The following is a 25,498-nucleotide window of genomic DNA, read 5'->3' as shown; positions in this document are numbered from 1 at the left end:
ATGCGTTACAGTTCGCTTAAGCGGACGGGCTTGGTGGTATATTGGTAACCGCTTCTGATTTATATGCATATGGTCCTGGGTTCAATCCCTAGCCTTTCTATCTACTTTCTTAAAAGTCTTCTATGTTCAAAGCCATCGCTAAACCCAGAAACGGTTGAAAAGCCATTTTCCTTCCTTCCAACTTTCACAGCACAGTGTCAATCTATCAGATAACGCCTGTGAGTATGCAATCAAGCGAACTGTGCCGCATTAGCTTCATAGTAATTACCTCACACATCTATCACCTTACGCCTGCCTGGCATCCACACACCAATGTGTGAACCCTCTGCTAACCATATCCCATCACACCAACCACTATCCGCATGAGTTTTTGCAGACGCAAACGATTGAAATCATCACTTTCTTCCCCTTCCCAACTGTGACCTGCAACCTGACGTGGCAGGTGCCTTTGTCGCATGAAAATAGAAGATCATTAACGCTCACACACTGAAGATGCCTGCTAGTCCCCGGCAGATATCTCATTGGTTCCTTGTGTGAGTGTTGCTGGTCTGGCGGTACTGGAATAGCATCTACGGGCTCATACTCAATGTGGCACAATTTGCTTAAGCGTTTTTACGTAGTGTAGTGTAGTGTAGCGAGTCACGTAAATTGAAACTTAATCACGAGTTGCAATTGGTAATAGGTTCGAGGTTTCGTGATATTTCGTTCTTCAAAACAGGAACGGATTTATTAGCAATTTCTTGTCGCATTGATTAATCAATGTGCTGTCAAGTCGGTGGAAAAAAATGACTAAATGGTGACTTGCTAACAGCCCTGCTGTCTGTAGAATATTGCAAAAATTTCACGCACTTGCGACAGTATTGAAATTGACGGATGTCGCGCTGATTTTGTGGAAAACCCGAGAGTTCCAAGTAAAACTCGTTCCGGATCGACCGACAGCCGGTGAAGATCCCGTGGCGGCGGCGTGTTGCATGTTTCCTTTTAATCCATGGATAATCCAATTAAGCGCGGTAACGCGACGTTATTAAACAGCATAGCCCATAAACTTTATTCTAATTTATGCCCCCGGCAGATGAAGCTCGGCACGGGCAGCGCGGCAGCCGTCACTTGGTTATACTGGAAACACCAAACTGCACTTTTTGGACTTGGAGTTGGGAAAAAGGATGCACTGCACTTACTTTGCAACCAGACGGAATAATGGTACAACACTTAAGCCGTGAAGAATCACACGCAGTCGGTTTGTTATTTTTCCACGCCCGCTCGTCCGTCCGGCCTCCTCGTCGGTAGACGATGACGACGACGCGACGCACGGTCGGAACGTTTGATGGCCGCGCGTCGGTAAACTGAGGAAATAAATTCTGCAGAAAGGCGTTTATTGCGGAATGCACTTAATGGTGTCAAATTTATTTCGTTTCTAAGTGAAAATGGTTTTGTTCTCTGAAAAATTGAAACTAATTAGAGCTGGAAGATGGGAGTATCGTTCGAGGAGTTTATCACAAACGGAATTAACTGCTTGTAGTATGCTGGGGAAGTGAACATATGAAGACATTTTTTTTAGACGAAAAATATCAGTTTGACTAAATCTATAGAAAGTATAAGTTAGTTCAGACATAAGACTTCACCAGCAATGCGAGTATCAAAGTATTGGCATAGCTTCAAGTCCTGAACTGAAACAGTGGAAAATCATGTCGCCAACCAGAATTATCTAGCTCATCGGTCGAAGCTGAATTGAACAGTCAACTATGTATTATGCTAAACATGAATATTCATACTCCGAAGGTGATCTAATATTTAAGGTTACGCCTTTCAGAATGCCATTTAATCTGCTACGGCCCGGCTGCTCTCAATTTTAATAACTCATTTCACCTTATCCAACCGAACAGGTGTATCGAACGAAATTATGTAAACTCATAAATAACTACAATTCTTGTGACTGTGTCGCGCGGCCACTCCAAAACTCGCCACCGACTACCAGACTGCCGCGCCGATTTTGGACCGGGTGCAATCCATTTTCCACGCATCCAATGAGCAAACATTTTCAAATGCATGTTCCAGTAGCCAAACCACTATTGATGCAGTGTCTCCCCGCGATTCCTGTGCTATCCACCGATTACCCGGCACTATAGTCAGTTAGTCAGCCAGCCAGCCAGCCAGCCAGCCAACAGACCAGCAAGGACCGCACGCTTATGGCCATCCCCCGCAAAACTTGTCGCAGCACTTCAAGAGTGACCAATTAAGTGCACACTGACACTGCGGGCGCGTTCGCCTTTTTGGGTTGGTCATAATTCTGGTATTCGGCTGTCGCCACTAGATTCTCCGTACTCAAAACCTCCCACCGTGCACCGGCTAGAAGACCGATTTAAACTGAACCCCCAGTCTTCCTCAAACACCTCACCCAAGGGTTGTTTGAAATTAAAGCGTTGCTAAAGCAAATGCCTCAAAAGTGCCACATTCAGAAACTATTAGAAGTTGTTCCTTTTCCCAGTTACCAACCAGAGTGCAGCAGCGCCGTTTTTTTTTCGGGGCGTGGGTTGAGTGTTTTGCAATATGCAATCTCTGGCTCTTAGAGCTCGGGGTACGATACACTTACCGTACATGCACTATCCAACTTGGAACTTGCTGAAATCGTGGGGTAGAATTGCGACGACGGTTTGCAGCAACAGTTTTCCGAGATGCAATTACATCTAAGTAGCGGCGCAACGTGAAACGATGAATAAGCGAAAAGCCGCCTCCAGCTTGATGAATGGAATGGATGAATGGTTTTGTTGGTAATGAGACATATGAAGAATTAGGAATCATGTAAAAATTAATGAAACCTTCGAAAATATTTGATGATTATTATGATGAAAATGTTGTGTGAAATTGGTAACACGGACTGATCTAAGTATATGAGAGTAGTTGAAACTAACACTGTTGGTATGAACTCGTTTTCAAGAAGAGCGCTAATTATAAACCAAAACGTATGTACATATTCATTAGAAAGTAAGGCATATGTAATAAAAAGGTTCGAATTTCAGCATTGAAGCTGCTAGCATAAAAAGGCTGCTTTCAATAATTGGTTCAATGCGTGAAAGATGACTTCCCTACTCAACAATAATATTTGAAGAATTTTCAGAACAAAATACACTTACAGTTATGTTCAGCACAGATATTGCTAGAAGTCATATAATTTCAATTTTCTAAAAACCTTACCCCTCGATTTCTATTAATAATTTTTCTGTAGAAAACTGACTTCAAGCTCTAAAATTTGATAAGTAGCCCATGATTGTCGAATGTTTTTAACTATGTTTTCTTGAATTATTTTTTTATCGATTTCTAAGGCAAGCCAAAGGAAATAGTTTTTGATGTCTTTGACATCAAAAATAGATTCTACGTACAGATTCCAATGAAAAAATAGACACATTTTTTCCTACATACAATCATAAGCTACAGCGAATTAAAAAAAAAATAGAAAAATGAGAAAACAATGAAGGTTTTCTTAGACCTGATAGCAATAATTATTGGAATTTCTGAGAGTTTGCTTTTTTTCTTAAAATTGTTGTCGTATTTTTGCTTGAAATCTTTTATGTTTTATTATTAATCTTAATCCTATTTCGGTCGTTGCTGCATCGCTGGAGAAATGAGAGTACAATTTTATCTCGGCAGACTATGAAGAATTTGGTGAGATCTTTCTAATTAAAGACGTCATCTACATGTGATATTTATTATACCAAATACGCGCCAGAAACAAAAATGCAAATTTTTGATTCAGGGCGTGTTAATGCATTTCAGATATCCAATTGATATCCGGATGAAACAATGCGAGGCTTACTGTTTCAGACAATGACCTCAAGATGCACGTGAAAATCCAGACATACTTGAGGGGGTTAGAAGCAAAGGGGTGTAAGTGACAAAAACCAACTTTCGAGTAAATTAGGTTTAAAGTTTTTCACCAATTTTTCATCCCATACAAAATGTATGGAGTTGTAAAATCGACCAAATTTTCTCCGATTTATTGTAATTTTTCTAATCATCGTAAAAACAAAATTAAAAAAGTTCCTGAAAGCTTGAAATCTGAAGAATTTTATGATATGCTCAGCTCAAAATTGACAAAATGGTCACTTACACCCCTTGGCATCTGGGGCCCTCACTTGAAATGGGTCATTGAATGTGCAGTAGAGCTATCACCTTCGATCTCCAGGACAAAAATTGTTTGCGCCTATGGATTAAAGTTAATATCTAAAAATAGACGCAGACATTTTTCTTCCATAAAAGCACTACCGGCCAGTGGGTGGTAGTTTGTACATACATACATACATACATACATACATACATACATACATACATACATACATACATACATACATACAGTGTATCAAACAATTGTCCGTACATCAATTTTTTGGTCAAAATATTTTGAGCGAGATCGAATAAGTTTTCTGAAGATTATAGAACTTTTAATAAAACTTATCAAATTTTTGAATACATTTTTAAAACATTATATCTCAATATGTACTCGATGAAACTTTTTCAATATTTTTCGTGTTACAGCTTATACCTAAGGCTTTCATATGCAGCTTCGTTTAAGGTTTTATATTCACTACAAAAAATATGAAAAATCTGTATATGTTCAGAGTGTCATTTGGAAATTTATCATATTTTGATCAGTAAAAGTGCCAAGTGTTTTCAACTTTTTTAAACTCTCTTAATGATACAGGACCTACTAAACTACATATGAACAGAAAGTCCTATGGATTTTTTGTTCAGTTAATGCATTTTTATTGGTGGAAAACGTTTGGCAGATTATATGTGCAAAATATGGTAAATTTTAAAACATCGTCAACTACATACGCACATTTTTCATATTTTTTGTAGTGAATATAAAACCCCAAACATGGCTGCATATGAAAGCCTTAGGTATAAGATGAAACACAAAAAAAAATTAAAAAAATTTAATCGAGTACATATTGAGATATAATGTTTTAAAAATGTGTTCAAAAATCTTATAAGTTTTACTACAAGTTCTATAACTTTCCGAAAACTTATTCGATCTCGCTCAAAATTTTACTAATGGAGCTTTAATATATGAATCATGATTGGTCAAAATTTCAGCGTTTTTGATTGACGCATAAAAAAGTTATTAATATTTGATTGAAAAATTATTTTGACATAAAAATTGCTGTACGGACAATTGTTTGATACACTGTACATTAGACTGGGTCAACAAAGTCGATTTTTTGGAACAAAGCTTTTTCGATTCCTTTTAGCGTCCAAAACAACTGTGCATAATTTGGGAGCGATTGGTTGCTTCCCCGTATTCCGCATTGCGATTGAAATTTGTATGGGATTTAGTATGGGAAAACGTGCTTTTTTGCATTTTTCTCATAAATTGAATTTTTTCGTCTAAAACGATCTAACTAATGACGTTGGAGTATAGCCTAGGATATGCCGAAAAACTTTGCCGAAGACCGCAAAGTGATCCGACACTTGTGAAAAAAGTTATAACGTACAGATTGCCCGGTGGTGCTTAACATTTAACATGTAAAGGAATAACATCAATAATAAAATCTCAATTTTTGGCCTAAGTTACCAGGCGAATAACTTTTTTCACGAGCATTGGATCACTTTGCGGTCTTCGGCAAAGTTTTTCGGCAAATCCTAGGCTATACTTTAACGTCATTAGTTACAAGGTATTAGACAGAAGAATTTAACTTTTGAGTAAAATGCAAAAAAAGTACGTTTTCCCATACTAACTTCCATACAAATTTCAATTGCAATGCGGAATACGGGGACGCAACCAATCGCTCTCAAATTTTGCACAGTTGTTTTGGACGCTAATATATACTGAAAAAGCTTTGTTCCGGTTTGATACGATCAAATTTGAAGTTTCTCCATACAACGTTGACCCACTCTACTGTACATACATACAGATGTTTTATGTTTTTTTTCCTTTGTCAGATTTTCGGTTGAACTCTCGTTAGCCTAAATAATGGTTGAGGCTTTGAATAGCCTATCCGACGACGGGTACCAAGATTCCCGATCCTACTGAATATTCAATATAATACCGGGACTTTTATAGAAATTCCTTTCTTTAGAGGACTTTCTAGAAATTTCACCAAGAATTTTTCTGAATAACCTACTATACTCTAGAAAGTTTTCCATGGATTATTTCACAAATTTCTCCAAGAATTCTTTCAGAAACCATCCACAGGTTCCAGAATTTTTTACAGCGTTTTTTTTAGAATATCAAGAGTTTAGAGTTCTTTCATAAATTTCTCCAGGGATTTCTTTCAAAAATGTTCCAAATATTCTTACAGAAATATTTTTCAGGGATGCCTTAAGATAATTGACCAGCGATTTGTTAAGAAATATATCTCAAGTTCTCTTAAGAAATTGTTCCAGAGATTTATTTGAAAATTTCTCCCGAAAATCCTCCATAAATATGCCTACGAATTTCTACAGAGAACCTCCCCGACCAGATGCACAAAACAAGATCATAACAAAATTATGACGACTGTTGTTAAAAATAACAATAGTTGATATAATTCTGTTATAAGGATTTTTTCGTGTGAATATCCATACCAAAATTACATTAACATTTGTTATAATTTTAGTAACAAGATTATAACAAAACTTGTTTCATTTATTCAAACTGTTGTAAACAACATTTGTTATATTGTGCATTAGAATAAATATAATCGCCTCTAACATAATTTCGTAACACGTTTGTTATATGTTTTGTAACAGAACTATTTCAGAATTTATAAGACTTTTGTGTTGTTGCGAAAAAGATTGATAATTTTTGTTATTTTGGTCACTATCGAGCCAAGAGATTAATAAAAAAAATTGAAACAAAATTTGTTCTGAAATATATAACAGAAGTTGTTATAATTGTGTAATGATTTCGCAAGTTTAGTCTTACAAAATTTGATATAATCTTGTTTCGATTATATCTGAACTTGTTATAATTTTGTTTGAATTGGAACGAGTTTTAGTGGAATTTTTGTTATTTTAACTACTAACGGTACAAGTTCTATAACAACCGTTGTTACAAAAATCATTGTAACAAAAAAAACACAACCTGTATCAATTTTGTTTTTTTTTTTTTTCATTTAGTCTGGTAGCCTAATGGTTGAGGCTTTGAATAGTCTATCCGACGACGGGTACTTAGATTCACGATCCTGCTAAATTTTCAATATAATACCGAGAATTTTCAAGAATTGTTCTAGAAACTCCACCATAGAATCCTTTTTGATAATTTTCCACGGATTCCTTCAGAAACTTGTCCATGATTTTTTATAGAAATTCCTTCCTCTAAAGCAACTTCCAGGAATTTCACCAACAAATTTACTGGATAACATTTTATACTTAAGAAGTTTTTTCACGTATTATTTCAGAAGTTTCTCCAGAAATTGTTTCAGAAATCCGTCGACGGTTTCTAGACATTTTTACAGCGTTTTTAGGATATCAAGAGTTTGAGTTCTTACATAAATTTATCCAGGAAGTCCTTCAAGAAATTTCCAAATATTCTTACAAAAATACTTTTCAGTTTTGTCTTAACCCTTTGGAGACGGAATTTTAACTTTTCTTGATGCAACCTCGCAGGTCTAGAGCACGTTTGTTATGGATGATTTTCTCGGCTGGTCAAATATGACCCATTTGTCCCCAAAGTGTTAAGATAATGGACCAGCGATTCGTTAAGAAATATCTCTCAAGTTAGAGGCGAATGCTGTGCATTGCTGTTGTCTCTTTAAAAAATCTCTCTAGTTGTCTTAAGAAATTCTGCCAGAGATTTATTTGCAAATTTCTCCAGATAATATTACTTAATTATGCCTACAACTTTCTACAGAGAACCTCTAGGGATTCCTTTCAAAATTGCTCATTTCATCATAAAGCCCATGAAATGCGTCACACAAAAATTGTCCATTTTTTGGAGAGACTTCTTCAGTAGTTTGAGGATTTTTCCATGAATGCCAGCAAAGAATTTTATCAGAAAATCTTCCATTGAATTTTCCATCTAGAACTTTTCCAAAAATTCTCCAGCGATTCATTCTAAATTTCTTCCAAAGGCCAAGAACCCCTTGCAGAAATGTTTTCAGGATTTACAGAAGATATATCTGAAAGGCTTCCTTCTGATAGTGCTAGTGCGGTTACTTCTGAAATATTTCCTGGGATTGCTGCAAAGATTGTTCCTGGAATTCTTTCAAATTTTCTTTCACGAATTTTACAAAAGTACTTCATGATATTTATGTATGATATGTATAATATAATAATGGAAAAACTTGTTTCAACGATTCCCTGAAATAATTTCCAAAAGATTTCCCGGAGATTCCAAGACTTTTTGAAAATTTTCTGAAGAGGTTCCTTGAGATAATTTCTTTATAAATCCGAACAGCACTTTCATACAAAGGTTTGGAGGAGATCTTGAATAAATACACTTATAAATTTTTGAAAGTATTCTTGGAGGATGTTAAAAAATACCTTGCAAAATGTCTAAAAGTATAAGTGAAAAAAAATCCCTGTAAAATTTTCTTTGAAAACAGCTAGAAATTCTCGAAAGAAACCCAGCAGAAATTTGAAACAAATTTGGAATAGTTCTTGAAGGAATCACTGAACTATGTTTATGAAGAAATTGAATTGAATCCTTCAAGGAATGCCTAAATAAGTGAAGATTGCTTTGCAGTTATTCCATGAAGAAGTTCTTGAGATATTTTTGGAGAAGTGAAGTGATTTCTGAATCCGAAAGGGTCTCGCAAATGATTTCAGAAATAACCCCTGAAAGAATCTCTGAAGGGTACGTGGAAGGAATTCTGATAGAATTCCGTAGAAAGGTCTCATTGAATTCTTAGAAAAGTTTATGATGCAATCCCTGAAAAAATATTTGAGAAACTTGTAAAGCCAATCTCGTGGAATCTTCCAAGATGAATTTTTGACGTAAAGTCTGAGAGAATCTACGGAGAAATTTTAGAAAGGAACCTCCTGCGGAGCTCCAACAAAAATTTCAGAATGCATTCTTGCAAAAAAAATCTGAATTTCTAAAGGAATCGTTGAAGAATTTGCTGGATAAATACACGGAGGAATCCCTGGAGAATTCCTGCAAGAAACACTTAAGAAGTTACTGAATAAATAGCTGTAGTAATTTTTGATGATATGTTACGGGTATAAATATTTGTTACAATTATAAGACAGAATAATTGTTAAATGTGTTATAAATTCTATATTCGTGCGTTCTTTGTGTTATATGTTTTATTTTAACTTGTAAATATTCCCCGAGTTTTAATATACATTTATAGGGTTCTGGGAAAATAGAGGCCCATGAATTGTAATCCAATATTGATTGCCAACTTTCAGGCTATTTCGGGCAGCGGTCAAGTGCTAGAGATGCAAACCTTTTCCTGCCACGGACTTCAAGTTGTTGAGCTCAAGTATCGAACCCTGAAACGGGATGCCCGATTAGGATTAGTTTTCCTAGACAAAACCAAGCTATGAACACAGCAACAAATGATGTGAACTAAAAGGCAAAATGCCAACTAAAATACAATTTCAGGATGACTGATGGACCCAAACTAATAAATGAAATCTCATCATCCTGTGATCGGAAGGAGTTATCCATCTGGATAACAGGGCAAATTTATGTTATGTGTTGTGTTGTGCTACGGCCATCTGGAGATGGATAACTCCTTCCGATCACAGGATGATGAGATTTCATTTATTAGTTTGGGTCCATCAGTCATCCTGAAATTGTATTTTAGTTGGCATTTTGCCTTTTAGTTCACATCATTTGTTGCTGTGTTCATAGCTTGGTTTTGTCTAGGAAAACTAATCCTAATCGGGCATCCCGTTTCAGGGTTCGATACTTGAGCTCAACAACTTGAAGTCCGTGGCAGGAAAAGGTTTGCATCTCTAGCACTTGACCGCTGCCCGAAATAGCCTGAAAGTTGGCAATCAATATTGGATTACAATTCATGGGCCTCTATTTTCCCAGAACCCTATAAATGTATAATAAAACTCGGGGAATATTTACAAGTTAAAATAAAACATATAACACAAAGAACGCACGAATATAGAATTTATAACACATTTAACAATTATTCTGTCTTATAATTGTAACAAATATTTATACCCGTAACACAATCCAACGTTTGAGCAAGAATTTTTCGTGAATCGTTCACCGATTCACGAAAAATTCAGCTCCCATATGCTTCGTATCCTTTATAACAATAGTGTTAAGGCCATGTTACAAAAATAAAAGAAATTAATTATTACAAAGTATTAACACTGCACGATACACATAGAACCTTTCAAATGCACAATATACAGACATCACAAATTGACGCAGCACAACACATAACATAAATGTGCCCTGTTATCCAGATAGATAACATCTTCCGATCACAGGATGACGAGGTTTCATGTAAGGGTTTGTGTCCATCAGTCATCCTGGAATTGTAGTTAGTTGGCAGTACGCCTTTTAGTTCACAGCATTTGTCGCTGTGTTCATAGCTTGGTTTTGTCTAGGAAAACTAATCCTAATCGGGCATCCCGTTTCAGGGTTCGATACTTTAGCTTAACAACTTGAAGTCCGTGGCAGGGGAAGGTTTACATCTCTAGTACTTGACCGCTGCCCGAAATAGCCTGAAAGTCGGCAATCAAAGTGGGATTGCATTTCATGGGCCTCTATTTTTCCAGAACCCTATAAATGTGCATTAAAAGTATGGGAATATATATAAGTTAAAATGAAACATACAACACAAAGAACGAACGAATAATAATCTTATAACACATTAAAAAATTATTCTGTCAACAAATATTTATACCCGTAACAGATACTACTGAACTACAATCTATTAAGCGTTTTTTTATTGAATTTTTCGAAGGAATACCTGGGTGAAAACTGGAGAAACACCGGAGGGAATATCTTCACGAATTTCTGGAGAATTTTCTAGAGGAATTCCTGGACAAAAATCAAAACAAGTCCGAAGAAAATTCCCAAGAAATTCCAGGAGGTATCTTTGGCTGAAATCTTGCAGAAAAGGGTTCGTACAATAATTTCAGAATTCTTTAGAAAATTGTTCGAGAAATTTCAGCAGCAATTTTCAAACAATTCATGGTAGACTCTATTTTTTAGAACAATCTTGAATTTTGAGATTCCAAACGATAGCAACATATGGTATTCTATAAATTTCCCGGTACTGGAATAACCGGAAGAACATACTGATAACGAACTATTCAAATGTCCTTCGTGAACTACTACTAGGCATTTTTTAGGATTTAAAGCTGACACTTATAGTAGACAACTGTTAAACTGTTTTTGAATAAAAAAAAATGCTGGCCTGACCAAAACGCATTCTACTAAAATTTTGCAATAATATAATGTCATGAAACGAGCTCACCAATCCACATGTTCATCCATCAATTACTTAAGGTGAAACTGAAAACATTTCCTCATTTTTTTGGTTTTTGATTTTTTGTTAAATAACAAAGCAATATTTTCAAAATCGGTTTTCGTACACATGTAGAGTATGGATCAAGGTATCTTCTGATTTTTTTTGCGGTGGAAAATGTTTTCCATTTTTGCAGAAATTATTTTTTTGTAAAATTTTGTTCTAAAATGGTTTTTACAAAAACGAAAAATATTTTTCACCTCAAGAAAATTCAGAAGATGCTTTGATCCATACTCTACATGTATACGAAAACCGATTTTGAAAATATTGCTTCGTTATTTAATAAAAAATCAAAAACCAAAAAGTGAGGAAATGCTTCCAGTTTCGCCTTAATCGGTGGCAGGCAGGACAGAAAATACAAGCTACATTATCACTTTTCTCGATATGGTGAAGTATCTGTAACTTTTTGTAAAGTGCATTAAAGATTATTGAATTTCTAAAATAATATCCCTGCTCTGTTCTTCTGTTATAAATCCAATGTATGGATTAAAAAAAAACCTTTGACTTAACTTAAAATTGTATGCAAAGAAAAAAAAATGGCGATTTAATTTGACGGAAACTTGGAATTTTGGACTATTTTTTCGTGAATTCCATCATATTTCAATGCATTACAGGCTGTTTTGTTACTGCCGTTCAGAACATATTCATATTCAAGTCGAAAAGAAGCGATTTTGAAGGTCAAGAACGCAGTACGAGCGGTAATGCTGCTGCAAGGAACACGGCAAAACGTGGAACGTTACAAACAGAAGCGGAAACAGCAAACCCGTCTCTTTCGGGGGAAAAAGGGAAGTTCGAAGAAATCGAACTGCAGTGCCGTTCCCATGAACCAAATCTCATCTAAATTGAAGAAAATATCGAGTCAAAAATGGCATTTTTTTCGTGTTCTGGGTTGGAAACTGCTCGTAGAAGCAACTCGTATGCTGAGAACCAGGCTTTGTCTCAGTTGGTACGTTACGCCAAGAAGAGGAGAGAATCACGAACTCGAACTCAATCGTGGGCAACACTTCTTCCGGTCGACATGCTTTATATGTATGGCTGATCGATACCGTCCGATTTATTGCCGAAATCCGATTTATCTTTCCCGCTTTGTCATGTTCCATCGCGCGTGGCATGCCCAACCTGTGACAGCAGCCCACCAACGCCAACCAATGAAGATGAACGTTTAGCGTGTGGCTGGCAAGAGATTTATACACCAAGAGACTGGGGCGTACCAAAGTCTAATGCATGGCACATCAAACCAGATGTGGTGGGAGTAAGTCTCTACGGTTTGGGGGCGTCCTCAAACGGCATTTAAGACGAGTTCTCTAATATATTGGATCATCATCATCTTCGTTTTCCTACATCGATCGGTCGATGCAGTAGTGTTTTCTGCTTGATATGAAGAGCGCGAGAGTTAAGACCCGCGACTAGAGGGGCTGAGTTGAATCTACCGCATTTCAAATCGACCATCTGGGTGGGTGTGCATTTCGCTGTACGATGGCTTGAATGCATATACGATGATGGCACACGCTCGAAGATTTGTGGCATTTGTTTTTGCGTAGGCGTTGCTTGATGTCAAGTTGTGCAATAATCGGCTCTTTCATCTTAAGAGCCTGCTTCAGTATATCTTGAATCTTGAAAGAATTACTTCCCAATATTTACAATCTCAAAAATTGCAAAAAAAAATACACAGTTAAAAAAAAAATACAAGGAGAACCCAGAAGCTTCATAGAAATTTGCAAATTCTTTCGACTCTTGCATTAAGAAGTAGGTACACTATATCTTGACGCTCCCCATGCACTGCACAATTCCCGTCCTACGCACTTCGTCGTCATTATGTTCTCGGTAAGGGGTTGTTGCTTGCTGCTACCTACTACCATCATCCACAATATCCAGATCGCAGCTCGTAAGTTTCTCTCTGTTTGTACGCCCGGCTCGTCACCGCACCCATATTGTAGTGAGCCCACGTTGTTGTCCTTCTGCCCCCGGGGCGGACGATGCGAGTGCGATGGTAGTGCGAGTATAAACTAAAACTTTATGAATGAGCGTAAATCGTAAAATATAAATAACGAACGGAACCAAATGGCATGTACTTTCGCCTTTGCAAATTCAAGTGCGATTTCATTGAGTTGAACTCAAGTGAAGTACAGTAAGTATTCACGGAAAATATTTTTCGGGGAACGTCTTCCTAAATCTTTATAACATCTTCAAATCAAAATTTCAAATTTACGCTTTGAAATCACTCTTTTATTACGGAAAAGCAAATAATAATCGACTAAATTTGGTGAGCTCTATCCATTTTGTGCATTTGGGCAAATGACGAGAATCGAACCCAGACACCAATGCGTTCATCGCTTCTTTAATATAGAATCACCAAAACTTTCAAAATCGGTTGAGGCATTTATATTCAGTTATATTCTTTATCCTGGTGGACTTTTATTTTATTTATTTTTTATTGTTTTATATGCTAGTGCCTCTTCGTAACACAAAAAATGATTACAATCAATCGCCAGTTTCCTCTAAATAGCCGACAGTTGCTCAAATTCGTTAAAAAAATAAACCTTTTTAACCAACTATTTTGCCAATAATGCTATTTTGCTTGACCAACCCTGTACAAAGGTAGGTTTAGGTACGTTGTGTATTCTAGTGTAACATGTGAAAAGGGCCTTAAGGCTTTTTGTAAACAAACATGTTTCGGTCGTTGCAGGGCTCATCTTGATCCACCCACGGACAACAACACACTTAACAGATAGCTCGAAGATTACTCTTTCTGATAAGCGTGTTGATGTGCGTGGGTGGATCAAGATAAGCTCTACACACTAAGAAAAATTCATGTAAATTTGCGTTACTTTGGATGCACATATAAAAGCGACACATATGACGTAAATTTAAACGCCCAAGTGACGTAATTTTCTGTCACATTAAACTGGATTTTTTGTCATATGAAACGTAATGACTCACGATTCACAAATTGTTTACGTCACCTTGAACTCAATTTTACAAGAATGACGTATAATTAAGTCAAAAGACCTGTAAATTACGTCATTAAACTGTTTACGTTCTGTGCAGTAAATTTAAGTCACGAGTAATTTTGATTTTTTCGTAGTGTGTACAACGACCGAAACATGTTTGTTTACAAAAAGCCTTTAGGCCCTTTTCAAATGTTATGCTAGTATTGCCGTCGAAATGGCATCCACAACAGCGCCCCAAAATCAGTACCTCTGCATCGCTGAACCACCCATACTCCAGTGAATGAATGATTTTATGAATGAGTTTTAAACCCCTCCAGGGCGCAGTGTGACGAGCTGCAAGAGTGTGAAGCACATATCAAACGAAATGGTTCTTCCGGTCGGGTTGAGTAGGTAGTTGTTATGACTAGACCTGTGTGCAGTAAAAACTACACCTATCTATGACTGTTTTGCGACTGAATGAAGTCTTAACAGCGACACGGGGCGATTGCACTTCTGTGATTGCCTCGTGCGTGATAGCAAAGTGTTGTCGTTCGACAACTGCAATAATGCAAATTGTGAATCATGGAACGCGATAACAAATCAGTGGGTTAGTCGTTGCTGCTTGTATTCGTTTGAAGTTGTTCAACACTTTCTCAATTTTCTTGCTTCTGACGATCGTCCACTAATACATTTCTTTTCTTTACATTTTTTACAGGACCAAACGATATGCATCAATCGCCGATGGAAAATGGTAAAAACAACATATGGGTCATTCCACGCCAAGTGACCGACCGCTTGCAATCGACCATCACGGATTTGAACCAAATTTGGCTGAAACATTTGTTTAGATCGAAAAAGAAAAAATCCAAATTTTGGTGCCGATCGGATCACCCCTCGGCCCGTGGCAGCACCCCTCGTTTTGGCCGATATGAAAATTATCCTCTTTTTCTTTTATTTTTATCATTAAAACGATTGCACCTACACATTTTCAACCTTCGGCTTTTTCAAAGGAAATCGTTCAGGGAATCCAGAAAAAATATTATATTTTTGGTACAGTGTTGCCAGATATCATATTTTTCAATTTTAAAACTAAAAATCGATTTTTCTCATAATACGTATATTTTGATTTTAAAAATTTTGATTCCATCGTGTTTATCAGACGTTTTTCTATCGAAAAAGCTTAACTTCCCAAAGTAATTTGCGTCGTTCCTGAGATATAGCGTTTTTAAGAAAAAATATTCATTTTTTTTCATATAAAGTATCATATAAAATCAGGTGCAGTTTATAAAATTCGTAAAAAAACATTGTTCGGTGCCATATAATCACGTTTTGTGCTGATTTGAACAATATCGAGTATAAAAAGGATTAAAAAAATTGTAACAGTGTTGCCAGTTTACCTTTTTATTATACCATGAAACCTAACCTTCAAGTGTTTGACAATGTACAGGTTATTCTGAAAATGCGCACCATGTGTGTTGCAAGATGTGTGAGCAGGATAAAAACAATACACAATTTCTCTAACGACCCTGCTGTTGACCTTTTCTTCACAGACAAACAGACGTAACACCTAAAAAATTTTTCGCGAAAATACATCGCCTAGTTCACACTAGGTGAAACGTCTAACGCTTAGAAAAATGATGTGCTCACCTCTGGTTGTGAAAGCTACAACTATAAAGGTTTAAAAAGATCGTTAAAACCGTGGTCGTTGGAATTTTTTCCAATGTTACGTCTGTTTGTCTGTGTTTTCTTGCTTATGGTCCTATCTGACAAAATGACCCGATAATTGACAGTTATTGTTAGTTTGATAGTTAGCAATAAAAAAATTGGTTTATTGGAAAAGATGAGGATAAATTGTTAAAATATAAAATGTATCTATTGTGAAATTCATTTCAATTGTCATTTTATTCATTTCAACGATGTTGTAGATGGAAGTGTTGCCACACATGTCGTTTTTATTGTAAACATCTAATTTACACAAAAGCTTTCGTAAATGTATAACACCAAATAAAAACAAATGATTTCTGTTTTTATACATAACGAGCACATTTGGCAACACTGCATGAGTATGGGCATAGATGGCAACACAATTCATAATTGCTACTCCATGGTTAATCGCAGCGAACGATTGTCGCTTTAGTTTGTGTGTTTGCTTATCAGCGACGACAGCAGCCACTTCGATCACTCACCAGCATTCTTCACCCTTCGCCATTCATTCATTCGCTTGCGATCAAAACTGCGACGAACGGCAACGAATATCCATGTCAAGCAACTTGCGCATGGCTTTCCACTGGTGATGGGGTTACGTGCTTGATCACGACAATCCGTTTGCTGCATCTTTCTCGATTCGATTCAGCAAAAAGGAGTGAATATGAATGGAGTGAGGCGAATATACCGATCCTTAATATGATACTATACATTGTTGATCTGGGAGTCATCTATAATTGATCGAACAATCGATTTGATTTATCGGAATTAACATTCGCGTACAACCGATCTCTTTCCCATGCAAAAAGAGCCTAAGAAAAGTAGGCTCTAGGGAGCAAACGCCACTTCCATTTCACTCAGAAATTTTTGTTCATTCTTCGCCACGAAGAACAAACTAAAACTCATACAATCACATCAATAGACAACACAATACCCAACACTGTTCTTCACTTCTCTGCCTGGGACAATAAAAGACATGATCTCTTATTCGGCAATCCAGTAAGAATAAACGCAATACCCGCACCTATTGTTTGCGTTTCCGCTAAATACTAGCATACTTGGCAACACTGCCGTAAAAATCAATCAAAAGATATTTTTACAGGGATTTTTATAAGGAGTTGGACCTTTGAATATAAAATAAAAATACTGAAGTCTGAGCTACCAGTTGCGCGACGATGCGTAGTATCTATTATTATCTAATTCCAAAAGATATCAGGTTCGGCTTCTGAAATTAGCTGTGGGTCATTGAATGTAGTTATATCGAAATTACATTTTCAGCACTGTTGCTTATAAATACTCATCAAATGTTTTCCTGAATATATTTTACGTCGATGTTGCCAAATGTACTAAACCTAAATAAAAAAAAACTTTTGGCTTGTTAATTAGATTTCATACTAATGTTCTAGTAAAATTAAGATTTCTACAATAAATATTACATATTTGGCAGCACTTCTGTTCAGATAATGTTAAAATATATGAAATTTGTTTAGAATTGATGATCTCAATCTCAGATACATTTTTTTAGTTCAACAGGTTATGCTAGTCCATTACGATAGACTCATAATTGATGAACTGGCAACACTGTAACATTTTTTTAATCCTTTTTATACTTGATATTTTTCAAATCAACACAGAACGTCTTTATATGGCATTGAACAATATTTTTTGTGCGAAATTTATAAACTGCACCTGATTTTATACGATACTTTATATGAAAAAAAATGAATATTTTTTCTTAAAAACGCTATATCTCAGGAACGACGCAAATTACTTTGGGAAGTTAAGCTTTTTCGATAGAAAAACGTCTGATAAACACGATGGAATCAAAATTTTTAAAATCAAAATATACGTATTTTGAGAAAAATCGATTTTTAGTTTTAAAATTGAAAAATATGATATCTGGCAACACTGTACTAAAAAAATAATATTTTTTCTAGATTCCCTGAACGATTTCCTTTAAAAAAGCCGAAGGTCGAAAATGTGTAGGTTCAATCGTTTCAATGATAAAAATAAAAGAAAGAGAGGATAATTTTCATATCGGCCAAAACGAGGGGTGCTGCCACGGGCCGAGGGGTGATCCGATCGGCACCAAAATTTGGATTTTTTCTTTTTCCATCTAAGCAAATGTTTCAACCAAATTTGGTTCAAATCCGTGATGGTCGGTTGCAAGTTTTCACATTTTCTCGGTCACTTCATATGGATTGACCCATATGTCAATTATTGGTTGGCTTTTTGTTTTTCGTGACTTTCAGCCCGAGGCTGAGTTTTCTCCTCTGCTCACTTTTCTTTTGACTGAATATTTGCCACTCAATACTTCAAATCAATGGCGGGATTACTCTCTACAAGAGTGCCTGAGTGAACTATAAACAAGCTTTCAAAAACAAGTAGACTGAGTGTTTCAGAGCAATTGTTTGGAAGAATTGCAAGTATGATTTCTGTAAACACTCCTAAAAATGTCAGTCGTAACTGATTAAGTGAAACTAGCACCATTGCTTTTGCAATGGTCAAGTACCGGGTACTAGATTCCAGCTCAGCTTAAACAAGAGCTTTTCCACAGTTAGGCTTACACCAACACCGTCCGTTTTGGCGGAGGAAAACTCTCAACCGACATTTACACGTTCCACAGAACCACACTGGACGAAGAATCTGTGAAATTTGAGTCCCAGAAGAAGGTCCCAAACGGACCGAAACGTCGGACAAGATGAATTAGCAGTATTTTTATGATGTCCCTGGGCTTGTTAGTGGAATACCTGTAAGTAAGAAGGAAATCGTGTTAAGTACTATTCCTTTTAATGCCACTAAGAATTTGCATCCTTTAACAGATACGTATTTCGACCTCAACTGTAAAGTCAGTGTCTTGTACAAGTCGAGTCAAGAACAAGACATTGAAGACGACCTTACAGTTGAGGTCGAAATACGTATCTGTCACAGGATGCAAATTCTTAGTGGAATTAAAAGGAACAGTACTTAACACGGTTTTTACATAGTATTTTTATTTTTGTCAAGGCTGGAAAGCCATCCACCTAGACTCCACTTGATCGACCCACCTATCTTGCTATGCATATACGCACCACTTCTTCTTGTATCGGTCGGATGACTCTCGAAAACCATTTAAGTCGGGTCGCTATCCGACATCCTGATGACTTGACCCGCGCACCGTAGCCTCCCGATTTTCGCGGTGTGAACGATGTTGGTTCTCTCAGCAGCTGATGCAATTCGTGGTTCATTTGCCTTCTCCAAGTCCCGTCTTCCATCTGCACTCCGCCGTAAATGGTACGCAGCACCTTCCGTTCTGAAACTCCAAGGGCGCATTGGTCCTCTGCACCCTCTGCACGTAGTGTTCATGCTTCGTGCCCGTAGAGGACTACCGGTCCAATCAGCGCATTGTAGATAGGTATACTATAGTTAACTTCGTGTGACGGCGAACTTTATTCGATCGTAGAGTTCTGCGGAGTCCAAAGTAAGCTCTATTTCCTGCCACAATGCGTATCTGAATTTCTCTGCTGGTGTCGTTGTCGGCTGTTGTCACCAAGTAAGCACAAGTGCACGAATTCTTCAACCGCCTCGATTTCATAACCGTCGTCAGAAATTTGGGGTAACGGGCGCGGTGGTTCCTTGCTGGAGCCTTTTGCCATCATGTACTTTGTCTTCGACACATTGATGGCTGATCCGATTCTCCTGGCATCGTCTCAAATTTACGAGTTATAATATCAATATCATCAGCGAAACCAAGCAGCTAAACGGACTTCGTGAAAATCGTTCCACTCGTGTTTATCACCGCTCTCCTGATTACACCCTCTAAAGCAATGTCGAACAGCAAGCACGAAATACCATCACAATGCCGTAATCCTCTGCGAAATTCGAAGGGACTCGAGAGTGTCCCTGATACTCGAACTACTCACATCACTCGATCGATCGTTGCCTTGATTAGTCGTATCAGTTTATCCGGGAATCCGTATTCGTGCATAATCTGCCATAGCTGTTCTCGATCGATTGTATCATACGCCGATTTGAAATCGATGAACAAGTGATGTGTGGGCACGTTGTATTCGCGGCATTTCTGCAACACCTGGCGGATGGTGAACATCTGGTCCGTTGTAGCGCGTTCACCCATAAATCCAGCCTGATATTGCCCCACGAACTCTCTTGCAATCGGTGATAGACGGCGGCATAACATAAGATACTCTCAAAAGAGAGTATCTTGGTAGGCAGTGCTCAGTTGTGTGATCGCTCGGTAGTTCCCGCAATCCAACTTGTCGCCGTTTTTGTAGATGGGACACACGATACTTTCCATCCATTCATCCGGTAATACTTCCTCCTCCCAAATCTTGTTAATGACCCAGTGTAGTGCTCTCACCAGTGCTTCTCCACCGTATTTTAGAAGCTCGCTTGGTTGTTGATCTGCTCCAGCGGCTTTGTTGTTTTTCAACCGGCCAACCTCCTCCTCAATCTCTTGAAGGTCAGGGGCCGGAAGTCTTTCGTCCTGTGCACATACTCCTAGATCTGTTACCACGCCACCTTCGGTACTTGCAACGTCGCCATTAAGGTGCTTATCGTAATGCTGCTGCCATCTCTCGACCACCTCACGCTCGCTCGTGAGAATATTCCCGTGATTATCTCGGCACATGTCGGCTTGTGGCACAAAGCCTCTGCGCGAGCGGTTCAGCTTCTCGTAGAACTTTCGTGTGTCCTTAGCACGGTACAACTCTTACATCGCTTCGCGATCTCATTCATCCGGAAGGCTGAGTTTTCCTGTTCCGCGCCTGTTTGTAACGTGCCTCATTCGCTCTCGTACGGTGTTGCAGCATTATCGCCCATGCTTTATTCTTCTCGTTTTTCAACTGTTCACATTCGCCGTCGTACCAGTCGTTTCTGTGATTCGGAGTCGCGAAGCCTAGTGCTGTAGCCGAGGTACTACCTATGGCGAATCGGATGTCCCTCCAGCCATCTTCAAGTGTAGCTGCGCCAAGCTGCTCTTCCGTTGGTAGGGCCACTGCTAACTGCTGCGCGTAGTCTTGAGCCACTTCTACGTTACGCAGCTGCTCGATGTTGAGTCGCGGCGTTCGACTTCGACGCGTGGTGATAACTGTCGAAAGTTTTGAGCTCATGCATACAGTGACTAAGTAGTGATCCTAATCCATTGGTTATATCCGAGAAGAATTTACCGTCGATTAGGACGTGGTCGATTTGATTTTCTGTTTGTTGGTCGGGTGATCTCCAGGTGGCTTTGGTGATATCTTTGCGGGGGAAGAAGGTGCTTCGGACTACCATACCACGGGAGGCTGCAAAGTTTACGCATCGCTGGCCGTTATCATTCGATACGGCGTGCAGGCTGTTTCGCCCGATTACCGGTCTGTACATTTCCTCCCTTCCTACCTGCGCGTTCATGTCGCCGACAACGATTTTCACGTCACGCGGCGAGCAACCATCGTATGTTTGCTCTAACTGCCCGTTGAACGCTTCTTTCTCGTCATCAGGTCTCCCTTCGTGTGGGCAGTGAACGTTAATGATGCTGTAGTTGAAGAAACGGCCCTTAACTCTTAACATGCACATCCTTGCGTTGATCGGCTGCCACCCGATCACACGTTGTCGCATCTTGCCCAACACTATAAATCCTGTTCCTAGTTCACTACTGGTGCTACAGCTAGAAGGTAGCCGCTCGATGCCCGCTTTTCCACACTTTCTGTCCAGTCCAACAAAGTTCCTGCAACGCCACGATGTCGAAGTTGCGGGGATGTAGTTCGTCGTAGATTATCCTTTCACATTCTGCTAAACCTAGTGACTTGCAATAGGACAGATCGGTGAAGTACTAGATTTGTAGTAATGAGCTGAATTTTAGTATGGTGAGAAGGTCAATTCTCCGTTTCTGCAATGAAATGGTGCAAAAAGCGTGGGTATTATGATTTCTTGCCTAATTTGATGCTGTTTGAGCAAAACTTTGGGGAACAGTGTTGTTGTTTTCTTCATTTCTTGCAACATAAACAACATAGTTATCCAAAGTTTTGCTCAAACAGCATCAAATTAGGCAAGAAATCATAATACCCACGCTTTTTGCACCATTTCTTTGCAGAAACGGAGAATTGACCTTCTCACCATACAAAAATTCAGCTCATTACTACAAATCTAGTACTACACCGAACGTGCCCCATTCTATGTTCCAAATTTCCAATCGTAGTCCTTATTTCGTCGCGTGGGTCTTTGACGATTGTATCGAGTCGTATTTTCTCCTATGTTATTCGCAATGGGGATTTTTACGGGTGGCTTATTGGGCCTACGCCAACACTCCTGTCTCGCCGGAGGGCCATCGTGCCAGTTCTGTTTAACGTCCCAACCAACACTGGGACGACCACGCTGATGGGGCTACCACCTTGGATCTAGCTAGGTGTGGTGCAGCGTTTCTTACTCAGTAGCTGGATGCCAGAATATACGCTGTTTGAGCCGCACCTCCTTGGTGAACAAACGCTCGGGTCGTACCTCCTCAATGTAGCTGAAATCAGAAGGACAACAGTGCCCAGGCTGCACTACCAGCTAAGCACACAACTCTTAGCTGGTGGTCTTTGTCATCGCTTGACCCGTGGAAGCATAAGGTAGGAACTTGTGAGGATCAGAGCTATGTTGGACGCTGTCCTTATCGACTCACCGTTTTGCAGCCAAACTTCACAATCAAGGCTCCACAAAAATGTTGAAGCAGCAAATTTACGGGAAATTCTAGCGGCAATCGATTTTTCAGTGGCAAAGATTTCTACTAAGTGAGAAATACATTGAAAATCCCTAAAAAAAATAAGGCAAAACTATTTTTCTTCTAAAAAGGTATAAGTTCATACTCATCTCTGGACATCTATGATGTAGATGAGGTAAGAAGTTTAAAATCATTACGACATTCAGAAGTACCTAGCATGGAATTACAGTGTAGTACCCGCATTATCAATTTCAATCAACTTTATCAGTTTGGAAGTTCAACTTTTTCCTGATATTGGATCCTATACATATGGATTTCTGTGACTCCCATATCGCGTGTATTGATCCCAAGCAGGGATGGGAACACTCACTTGCGAAGAGTTACACTCACTTGCTGTTTTCTCAGCTCAGAAGCGTGCTATCAAGAAACGATGTATGGACGAATTTTGCCTTGTGGTTTTGTCTAAAAGTTTGTCGAATAGAGTACGGGTCGCAAACCCATACCTAAGTCGTGACAGAGCTGCGAAAGCGACTCTCCACGAGGTGAGTGTAATTTACATTCACCTCGTGGAGAGTTGCCTTCGCAGCTCCCTCACGCCTTCGATATGCGTGTGCGACCCATACTTTATTCGGCAAACTTTTAGAAAAAAACCAAAAGGCAAAAGTCGTCCATACATAGTTTCTTGAAAGCACGCTTCTGAGCTGAGAAAACAGCAAGTGAGTGTTCCCATCCCTGATCCCAAGACAATTTTGTATCGGAAACAATCCATTACATCACTCTACGTAGAAAGCCAATAATATAAACACGCGATTCTTTTTTGTCTGACGCTACAATGTTGCAAACTGATGTGATGATAATTATTTTCAATTAATTTTATCATAAGTACGTCGTTTAATAAGTATCATCAAAACATAATTTTATTAAAAACGCCAATTATACGGTAACCCTCAATTGAAGTTTAGTACAGCTAGTCGATGCACGCCATCGCCGAATTTCCCATTAACCAACTTTACCGCCGTGTAATCGACAAAAACTGCTATTTAGCAAAAAAAGGAGTCCGAGTTCGATATGAATCTTTTCTTTTCATATGCAATTTAAATGCAAATTTTCCTTAATGCCGAAACGTAACGCAATTGGCACGCAATCACGTGCGCGGAGACTGAAGAAATGGCAGACTGTAACAACCCACGGACATCACATCCGGCGGTACCGTGGTGGTGGTTCACCCATCATCATCAGGGTCGAATTGTCTGAGGACCAAATCGGTGGGTTTTATTCACAGGTAGTTATCAAAAGGATCCCGCAGCTAAACGCGAAGTCGCGTTGTTAAGTAACCTACTTTATGATAATTGAAGGTCCGATTCGATTACTTCGCTTCCTTAAGCCGTTTGCGCAACGGCTTTCCCAGCGGCCAGCAGCGGGTGTCATCAAATTAGTCGCTCGTATACAACTATGTTTTATGCTACTGCGGTGGATACCTGGATGTGGTAGCTTGGCCCTATCAGGCGTTGCGCGAATCAAGGCGTTACAACGGGAGCTGCAGTACGGTCGCACCCCAATCAGTCGTGATCAGCAGAACTCATTGCAGAACGAGCACCTTTGCATGGTTCGGGTTGTTCTAGATCTGTTCTCACCTTTTCCTTCACGCTAACGCCGCTCAGCACAAAAGTGCATAATTTCCAGACTACACCAAAAATGTGTAACCCTTGCACATTCACAAAATCAGCTCCTGTGTCCGCAAAATCGTTTAATTCGCAAAAATTTTTGTACAGCAATCTAGCTAGGTTTACTAGTGACCTTGGAAAACAAAAAAAATATCAACATTTCGCATCTAGACGAGTGTACGAGCTGTTTTTGAAAATGTGTAACTGTAACACATTTTTGTGTGGTCTGGAAATTATGCACTTATGAGTAGGGCTTACACATTTTAGTGCTGAGCGGTTTTACTGTGTTGTACGGGCAAGCGCAGAAAAGGGCCTGATATTCGCGCCGGAGAAGTAAAACCTCAAGCCATCATTAATTCTCGGTCGTTCATGTGCAATCACCATTTATCAAATTGATTTAATGAGCATTTTACACCGCATTCACGTACGCTTTTAAATTGCTATAATTTGATGATCCGGAGGACCACGACGACCGGCGGAGACGGATGCTACGAAGACCGCGCAGATATACTGAGATGCTGCGAAGTGCATACTCGGAAAAGCAGACTGTGCCTCTTCGTAGCATCCCCAAACCGAGATGACGATGACCTCTCGTTCGTTCACGGTACCGTACCTAAACTGAAACCTATGCAATGTGCAACGAATGCAATAAGTACAGGGGATACTCAAAATAACTGGGACAGGTAAAATTTTCACTTTTCAAAAAATGTTCAACTAGCTTTTACTTTTCAAAAAGGCATCAAACATTCTAAAATTTTTACTGTAAGTTTATCAACTAGTTGTGTATCAGTGGTCCAAATTTGGAAAAGATCGGGCTATTCTACACGAAGTTAGAAAGATTTTAGGTAAAATTATCCGATAGCCAACTTTGAGCTGTTATATCTCCGGACTCAATGAACCGAATGCAATGAAATTTTGATCATGTAAGACTTATATAATGAACTTTGAAAAACATTTGACTTAATTTGAAATTATTAATAAGACAAAAAGTTATAGCAATTTTATTTATTCTATGTTTTTTTAGAAAACTTATCTATTTTTCATAAGCATCCCATTACTTTTTCAATTTAATTCCGGCCATTTGGTTGCTTTCCTTCG

At 38.6% G+C, this 25,498-nt stretch overlaps 1 protein-coding gene across 2 annotated transcripts in view; it reads left to right on the top strand.

The window, feature by feature from the left end:
• The window catches only part of LOC109423928 (bone morphogenetic protein receptor type-1B), a 726,945-nt gene that overhangs the window by 565,894 nt on the left and 135,553 nt on the right, over positions 1-25,498 (top strand). For both annotated transcript variants that reach the window (XM_062849819.1, XM_062849818.1), the window contains one exon: positions 15,069-15,104. In XM_062849819.1, coding sequence (XP_062705803.1) covers positions 15,069-15,104 — 36 coding nt within the window. The remainder of the gene's footprint in view (positions 1-15,068; positions 15,105-25,498) is intronic.

This window comes from Aedes albopictus, chromosome 2, assembly GCF_035046485.1.
Source record: "Aedes albopictus strain Foshan chromosome 2, AalbF5, whole genome shotgun sequence".
Taxonomy (NCBI): Eukaryota; Metazoa; Arthropoda; class Insecta; order Diptera; family Culicidae; genus Aedes; species Aedes albopictus.
The sequence above is the reverse complement of the archived record's forward strand: the minus strand, read 5'-3'. Positions and strand labels throughout refer to the sequence as shown.